This window comes from Silurus meridionalis, chromosome 20 (assembly GCF_014805685.1).
Source record: "Silurus meridionalis isolate SWU-2019-XX chromosome 20, ASM1480568v1, whole genome shotgun sequence".
In the NCBI taxonomy this organism is placed as follows: Eukaryota; Metazoa; Chordata; class Actinopteri; order Siluriformes; family Siluridae; genus Silurus; species Silurus meridionalis.
In genome coordinates this window covers 780,001-789,051 of record NC_060903.1, presented here as the reverse complement: position 1 = coordinate 789,051, position 9,051 = coordinate 780,001, and the positions used below count along the sequence as shown (strand labels likewise).

The window sequence follows — 9,051 nt, the reverse complement described above, 5'->3', positions numbered from 1 at the left end:
ACACCCTGAAGTGTTTTAAAAAGCAGAAAGTGTTTCTGTGATCACTTCAAACTGTATCCGACACGCCATACAACGTCATTAATATTATCTAAATATTTCACAAATATTCATATTCCACCCTTGATCCTAAATTAGATCTTTTCTGAGACTTTAAAAGCTTCTCTTAAAGTGTTGAAAAAACCCTCACAAGATGCACATTAAGCATTATTTGGTATTAAAAATACCTGCATTGCATAAGAGCCACAGATGCGAAACTGCACGCTATAGTGAGGAACAGCATGTAGTATAAACTATTCACTGTGCACCTGGCGCCCTCTAGTGGAAATCAATCAGTGTGAAAATAATATAATGTTGGTTTTTTTGTACGTTATAATGAGACGCGTTTAAAAGCACGTAGTTTTTCGAAAAAAGGTTTAAACTAAGAAATGAATAAAAAAAATAAATAAATAAAATAAAGGTGTATATTATCTATACAGTGAATACGGTAATTCCAGAAGCGTCCGGCAGGAGGCAGTGTGCGCTAAAGATTACGCATTGATTTTTCTCAACACTGGGTTTGTCTATCTATCATCTATCTATCTATCTATCTATCTATCTATCTATCTATCTATCTATCTATCTATCTATCTATCTATCTATCTATCTATCTATCTATTTTGCTCTCTCTGTAATGTAGCAGGTTATAAGAAGCCGTTGGTTAAATTATTATTAATTGATTGATTATTAGTTTATTGATGAAACCTGTGTGTTTAATGCAGTGATGTTAATTTCCACATTTGGACTAAATTCCACATCAGTCGGATGTGAACCACACGTCAGTGTAAAGCGCTCTGTGACGTGACCACGTCACTCCTCGTCATGCGACCAAATTCAACATTCAATAATATTAGAATCTGATCACTGGAGTGAATTTCATGGGACTAAATCCATTAAATCATTTATTACAGATGTTTTCCACACAGTTAGTTCTACAGAAAATGGCAAATTATTACTTTTGAGCTTATGTGGTAAACAGCAGCGTTTAGCATGCTAACGGTAAACAGATGTGTGTACGAGTTTTCCCAAAGTCATTATAATCACTATGATCTGCTCACGCTGTGCTCACGCTGTGCTCACGTTGTGCTCACGTTGTGCTCACGTTGTGCAAGCAAGATAAAAGTGTGACGTCCTCAGGCCCTCTGAACATATCACAGTTTTGCGATATCGACATGAAGGATCATTTAGCGGCACACGACTCATTCCAACACACACACAAAAACTATTGACAAAACACAATTCACCAGAAATGAAGAACGTTTGATATTTTTCTTTAATATTTTTCGGAACCGAGCACAGTGCACGTCATTACAGGTTTAAACAAACAAACAAACAACCAAACAAACAAATAAACAAATGCATGCAGATCAACTTTAAACACAGAGTCACGTTTTTACAAAATGGTGTACGTGTGATTAGCCCTCAACACATCCATCCTGAGATCACAGTCGTTAAGGCAGCTTTCTGTTTCCATGGTAACAGTTACTGTAGCTTACAACAGCATCTTAATACTGTACAGCTATCATTTAAACACATGACTAGATTAGATTAGATTAGATTAGGGTGTGGCAGCATATTAAACTTTATATTCTATAGCAAAAATGGCGGCGCAATTAATTAGCAAATGATTAAATAACATTAATAAGCTGTTGACATTCACGTTAGCATTGCAATGATCATAACTGTAGTCGGTCTCTTGTGGGTGTGGCCTGGTCTAGAATATTTTTTTTCTCATAGCAAAGAACAATATTAGTGTTTGATTTGAACTAGCGTCATTCTCAGGTTTGATTAGCAAAGCATGCTAACAGTATTAGCTACATACTCGTCACCAGGAGCACCAACTAATCTGGATCTCCACTACTTCCATCTCAGCTGGATTTTTTTTTCTCATGTGTTGTGAACTAAATTACAGATAATAATTTGGTAGTGATGTCAAAATGATCTACATATATTATGCAAATGGCCATGCAAATTAGCTTCACATAGGATCTTTCAGAAGGAGGTTGTGGTTCATGTTGTAGATCAGAATGTTTTTTAGGATTTTCTGCATTGTGATAATATTTTCTACTACAGCGCAGATATTTTGCCCTTAAAATGAAAAGTATCTATGAATCTTTTCTGACCTAAATTTTTTTTCTATGTAAAAATAAATGGATGTATTGTGTGTGTTGGAGCAAACGGTTTCACAGAAAAACAAATAAAAGCCATAAAATGGCATAAAGTCTGAACGGATGAATATCAGGCATCAGATTAATGTTTAAACGGAGAGCGTTTTGTAGATAAGCCCTTTTTTGTATTTTGTTTGTCGTAACCGTAGACACACACACACACACACACACACTTGTCATGTCGTTATGCTTTTTTCCATTAGCCACTTCATCACCTCTGAGTAATTACAGTAATGAGAAGATGCCCTTTCCTGATGAGTTTGGTGGAGAGATGGCGTGTGGTGACCCGAAGCTGACGAGCGCACGATGGAAAATCCATTTAAAAACGCATCGTGGCAATTTAGTGAAAAAAATAAATAAATGGCATGCTGGAGAAAAACAGCCGGAAAAAATATCTTACAAAAAAAATTCACATCAAAGCTTCAGCAAAAAACATCAAACAAACACGTGCCTGAAGTTTCCGAACAGCAATATGCTAATTAACAGCATTACAAGCCACGCCCACTTTCCCAGCACGTGTTCCATTGCCTCTTTAATTTGCATACTCAAACTTGATTGGTTGTTGTTTTTTTAATGATGCATTAACACTCAAACAGTTTTTGATATTTTTTCAAAGATGTGCCGTTTTTTTCCACACTTTCGAGTCTCCAAAAGTATTGCCACCCCTGGGTGAAGTATAATCATTACTATTACTGTTTATATTTATAGCATAATTCACAATTGCACATTTTGTAACAATCAAACATGCTCTAATGTTTTGGCGCCCGCAGAAGTTCTTTACACACAGAATGGCTTGCATGTTCACCGTGTTTACATTTTTAATTTATATTAAAATTCCTCCATTGCATCCTCGAGTCATTCAGAGGTGTAAACTGACTTCACTCAAACAATATGTTTTAATTACATTTTCTTTCAACAATTTCTTTTTTATTTAGGGTGCCAGTATTTCTGGAGCTGTCAGTAAATTGCTCTGAAAGTGGTTCACAGCCATGAACAATCAAGAAATGTGTTTATTCGGCACCAGCTGTATCTCAGAGCACGAATGTAATTAAAATTATATTTCAATAAAAAAATCTCTGCCTACTTCATTAGCATTTTGGTGTGATTGATGAATTCTGGGGGCGTGGCTTTATTCGCATCATCTGATAAAGTAAGGCAATGTTCTTTATTGATTATTTCTCCTCCTCTCTCTTGCCAACCAATGAATGAAAGAAAACAAAAGAAATTCGCCCATGTTGTTTTCGCGTCGTTTAACTGAACTCAGCTGCAGATCCTCTCCACCATCACACGCACCAAACTGTCACCAAACCCACTTTCATTTACTGATAATACTATAAAATACTCAATACAAATTAAAAGTATTGGCTCTAGTATCTTCCCTTCCTGTAGAAAATGGCAGTGCCTTCTGAGCAGTGTGATTCTGATTAACAAGCGATCTATCGTTACAGAAACGTAAAAAGACATTTGGAACGTGAGAAGGTTTTTTTTTTTTCCATATCTGCTTTTAGTCTGTGTAATGTCACATCGCCTGCAAAGACGTCTGGGCACGACGGCAGATTCTGTGTCTTTGTTAGCGGCATAACTGTGAATAATCTGAGTAACAGTGGCAGAGTGTGAACGTGTGAAACACAAGCCACAGTGATTCACACGCCAAGGCTCCATCCGCTTGGAGTTTCAGAAGCCCTTTAATACCTTTCTGTCAAACATTAGATTTCCAAATGTAGGACGTACGAAAGAAAAGCAAAAAGCACTAATGTACTCCGAGGTGGCATCAGATGGTGACCTGAATCTGACCACGTCTCTGCTTCCTTCAAAGTATCTCTCAATACCAAGCTGCTGTACTCCAATTAGCAGGAGTGTGAAGTCTGGAGAAGGCATGTTGAAGCTAGCGTTCACTTTGGCATTAGCTTTCCAGAAGGTCCTAAAACACTCATGAGGAACAGGACGCTATTTACATCTCGGTGGAAATTCATCTTCTCGTTGGAATCAGAGGCCTGATTAGCATCCATGATGAAGGAAAAGCAGACCTAGATCTGAGGCTTCCACCATTTAAAGAAATTTCAACATTTTCATTCTGCTTTACAGACAGTGCTTCCAGAGTGTCTAAGTAGACGACAGCACCCCATAAAAAGTGCCACTTCTGCCCCAAAAAATAGATTTACAACATAGCTTTAGGCGTGATGAAGTTCTCACTTCCTGTGGAGGTGTGAAATTTGTGTAGACTCCTCCAGCTCCTTTGTTACGCTATATCTGCTTTAATGCACAACACCAAACCACAAAACGGCACCCAGGTGCCACCGTCTCTCCTCCAAGCTTTTATTTACATTTTTAATACATTTACGGTCTCTAGGTGGCGTCAGATGGCAACATGAGTCTGACCGCTTCTTCACTTCCTGTAGTGGCGGAAAAAGCCGCCGAGGGCACAGAGTTTGGCGTGCTAGCATCCATAGTGAAGAGCGAATAATCCGGAGCGGACGCACTAGCATTAGCATTGAAATTGACATTAGCGTTTGAGTTCACGTTAGGATCCCGGTCTGATCCTGAGCTGTGAGACAGGCTGGGCGAGTTGGTGGGGCTGAGCTGGACGGCAGTCGTGTCCTGAATGGTGTGTTCGCTGTTTCGATCTCGAACGCCGCCCCGTGGTGCCTCATGAAGCCCGCATTCCCGGATTTGGCTCGTCGCGAGCTATGCGGAGGAGGCATGCGGCTGCACACGCAGCAAGCGGCGAAGAAGGTGAAGGCGATGAGCAGAAGAACGGGTCCGATGATGATGGGAGGGTTACCAGAGGGCATGAGAGTTGTAAAGGCAAAGGCACCCACTAGGGTGATGTTGATTCCCGCCAGCATGATGCACAAACCACATGCGCAGCATAGCGCTGGTGACGGAAGACCTTGAGGGCGGGATTTGCGTTTATGATGGGCCTGAGGCTCCTTTTTGGGCACCGAGGTCCCAGAGGTTCGCTCGGTACACACCATTTCTGTCCCAGGTTTTATCGTTACGTAATCTCGGACAGAGTCTTGTTACTGCTGCATGCTTGATCGCTGGTGATTTCTTTCAGGCCACATGGAATGGAATGGAATGATTTTAGTAACCGGTAGAGATGGGTCTCTCAGCTGCTCTTGAAAGCTTCGGAGAGATCACAGGAGGCATTCTTCAAGCAAGGTCACAGCTTAGTCATGACAACTGCTGCAATGCCATCAGAAACTCCAGAAGCACACGTGTAACCCACTGATCATTACAATCTCACTTCTTTCATTAAACCAGTTTTTAATCCTCGAATGCAGGTTTGATCCAGCGAGTCGAATCCGTACATAATTCATAACTCAAAAACTGGAATGCATAAATCTGATTCAGACTTTATTCACAATAAAGACTGATCTTTAACTCACTCGAAAGAAGAACGGAATCCTGGAGTCGTAATCCAGCCTGAAGAAATCACACAGGTCATATCCTGGGGTTCTATGACCACCTCTGTTTTTATTACATCTCCATCCTAAGACTCCAAAAGCGATGTAAATCCTTCTTTCAGTGAATTCTTACCAACACTCGCGACCTTCTTGTGTTTTACCACTTCAACCCTCTGATGGTGTAAAAACAATCCAGGAAAATGTCAAATCTGTGGAATAAATCTATCACCCTGTGGGCAGAAAGCTCCGGATTCACCAGGATCATCGTGAGTTGGAGCCAAAGGGAGAACCGTGGAGACGTAGAGATGTGCCTCAGCTCTCAGACACGTTCCTCTGCTCCGTGTGTCCCTGCTGCATTTGCTTTTCTCTGTGAGAAGATCACACAGAGGCAGCCAGGGGGTTGCCAGATTCAAATGACCAAGGTTGCCAGATTGGACCTGAGCCAGGTTGGAAGGCGTAATTCATTGCTGATGGGAGATCAAACAACTTCAGGCAGTGGTTCCAGAAACAAGTAGATAATGTAATAATCTCAAATAATTAGGATTGTGGTATAACCAGCGTTGATTTATATTTATTTGTTTTGCTATTGATACATTTCCAAACAATTATGGCCAAGTTTTAGTGTGTTAAAAAATCAGGAAGGGATTACATATTTTGGTACATTTCTGGTGTTTCTTATCTTAATGCCTTTTTTCTAAATATTGCAGGAGCTGAAAAAGGCTTCAACACACACACACACACACACACACACACACACACACACACACACACACACACAAAAATATTGTACTTTGATACGGAGCTTTTAACTTTATTGCACGTAGTATGTTATTTCTTGACAGCACGCAATCATCCAGAAACCTTTAAAAAATACAAATAACCTCAAAACAAATTTTGTTTTTTAAACAGATTTAACATCAAGCTATTAAAGCCCTCGATCTTTCTGTTCCATCGGAGACAAAATGATTGATTTTAAATCTCCTATTGGGATTTCGTCTATCGAACATCACTGGAATGGAGATGAGACATATTGGATATTTTTAAATAAATGTCACATTTGCATTTGATCCTGAGTCTGAAGAGACGGCCTGAGGCAAAGATACACAACTGTGGTGAAGATGCATCTCAGGACATCTAAACATTTTTCTAATTGCATACATCACTTTGTTTGTTTCATTTGTTTTGAATTAATTTTAGAGATTTATTTCAGGTCTGAATCTAATGTATATTATATTATAATACTCTCACACAGAGAATTCTTTCACACAGCTGATGGTTATGGAAGGTCCACTTCGGAGAGTTTGGGTTTACGCCTGCCCAAAATATCTGGGGCATCTGTAGAGGGTCTGTAAAAAAAAGAAGAGTGAGCACATGATTACATGATGGACTAACCAAAAGCCAGAGCCTTAAAAACTCGAACTAACCAGGAATTAGAGCCCTAAAGACTGTGACTAACAATGAACTCGAGCCATAAAGACTGGAACTAACCAAGAACTCAAGCCATAAAGACTGGAACTAACCAAGAACTCAAGCCATAAAGACTGGGACTAACCATTAACTTGAGCCATAAAGACTGGGACTATCCAAGAACTTGAACCCTAAAGACTGGGACTAACCAAGAACTCAAGCCATAAAGACTGGAACTAACCAAGAACTCAAGCCATAAAGACTGGGACTAACTATTAACTTGAGCCATAAAGACTGGGACTATCCAAGAACTTGAGCCCTAAAGACTGGGACTAACCATTAACTTGAGCCATAAAGACTGGGACTAACCATGAACTTGAGCCCTAAAGACTGGGACTAGCCAAAAATCAGAGCCCTAAGGAATGAGACTTGCCAAAAGTCAGAGCCCTAAAACTGGTACTTACCAAAAATCTGAGCCCTAAAGACTGCTACTACACAGGTGTCCAAAGGACTAAAGACTGTGATTAACCAACAGGCAGAACCCCATAGACTAGAACTAACCAAAAGTCAGAACCTTAAATACGGAACTAAATCAGAGTCAGAGACTTAACGGGTGGCGCTAAGCAAGAACATGATTTTAAACACTGGTATTATCCAGCGCTCCAAGTCCTAAAGAATTTATTTAATTGACAATCTAAGAATCCAAAGTTCTAAATCCTGGACTAGGACTGGACTAATAAAAATTAACCAAGAGGGGTTTGGATTTTAAATGAAAAGACTTGCCAAGATTTGGAGTCCTAAAGACTGTGACTGATTAATAAGGTGTGTCATGGCTTCTGTCAGTCCTGCTGAAGGAGTCAGTTTGAAGTATAAAGGCTTCTGTACTGATCAATAAAATCAATTAAACTGGAGTAAATGTAGAACAGTCACAAATGATGTGACATGTGGATTGTTTGCGGTGTAACAGCCAGTACATGAAAGGTTTGCTCTGGTTTCGAGACGAGTGAACACTGACTGACTGTGTCCTCGGAGCGAGCCGACTGTGCTGCTTTCAGCAAAGATGCTGAGGATGTGGTTGTCATGGAGACATACACTACTGCTCTCCTTGATAGTGTCATTTATGCTGCATGAGAAGCAAGATAGGAGGTTATGCACACACACGTGCACACACACACACACACACACACACATTTGTAACCACATCCATTCAAACACACATGCTATCTCTCGCTCGCTTTTGTGTAATCATTGTACGTGTCCCAGATTTGCTCATGTGATGCTCAGGTTAACTCGGTCTACTTCTCACTGTGTGTGTGTGTGTGTGTGTGTGTGTGTGTGTGTGTGTGTGTGTGTGTGTGTGTGTGTTTATTTTGGAGGTTTTCTAAACTATAAACCAATCCATTTTACTTTACAAGAAATCATAAACAATGAATTATATAGTTTTATAATAATCACATAATTAATTTAAATTTGTATTGTATACTATTTTATACTAACTAATTGCATAGTGTAATGCAAACTGACACACACACACACACACGCACACACACACAGAAATCCTAGAAAATACACACAAAATCACTGATCATGTTCTGATCAAATAGAAAGCACATGCCACACCCCCTTCAAAGTATTGACAAAAACACAGGCCACTTCAATATAAGAGAAACACAGGCCACACCTCCTTGAAAAAACACAGGCTACACCCTCTTAAAAGGGACAGAAACACAGGCCACGCCCCTTCACAGAAATAGACAAGAACACAACTTGCAACAATGTGATAGGAATTTATAAACATAGGCCACACCCCTTTTAAAATAATTGATATAAACATATATATATATATATATATATATATATATATATATATATATATATATATATATATATATATATATATATTATAATATGATATAAACACCCCCTTTAAAGGAAATGATAGAGACACAGGCCACACCCCCTTTACATGAATTGACAGGAACACAGGCCACACCCCTTCACAGGGAACTTTAAGTGTTTTGTAAGTCTTTTTC

At 39.5% G+C, this 9,051-nt stretch overlaps 2 protein-coding genes across 2 annotated transcripts in view; both read right to left on the bottom strand.

Annotated features, from left to right (window-relative positions):
• Window positions 1-3,562: 3,562 nt before the first annotated feature.
• tmem275a (transmembrane protein 275a) lies at window positions 3,563-5,948 on the bottom strand. Its single transcript, XM_046875978.1, has one exon. The coding sequence runs from the start codon at window positions 5,177-5,179 to the stop codon at window positions 4,721-4,723; it is 459 nt and encodes a 152-aa protein (XP_046731934.1). The 5' UTR covers window positions 5,180-5,948; the 3' UTR covers window positions 3,563-4,720.
• Window positions 5,949-6,444: 496 nt separating this feature from the next.
• kncn (kinocilin) overlaps window positions 6,445-9,051 on the bottom strand; it is a 9,731-nt gene continuing 7,124 nt past the window's right edge. Inside the window, 1 exon segment of the mRNA XM_046876891.1 lies at window positions 6,445-6,957. Coding sequence (XP_046732847.1) covers window positions 6,888-6,957 — 70 coding nt within the window. The 3' untranslated portion in view covers window positions 6,445-6,887.

Excerpts from the sequence above, each read along its gene's own strand:
- tmem275a (XM_046875978.1), bottom strand. The coding sequence starts at position 5,179 with ATGGTGTGTACCGAGCGAACCTCTGGGACCTCGGTGCCCAAAAAGGAG.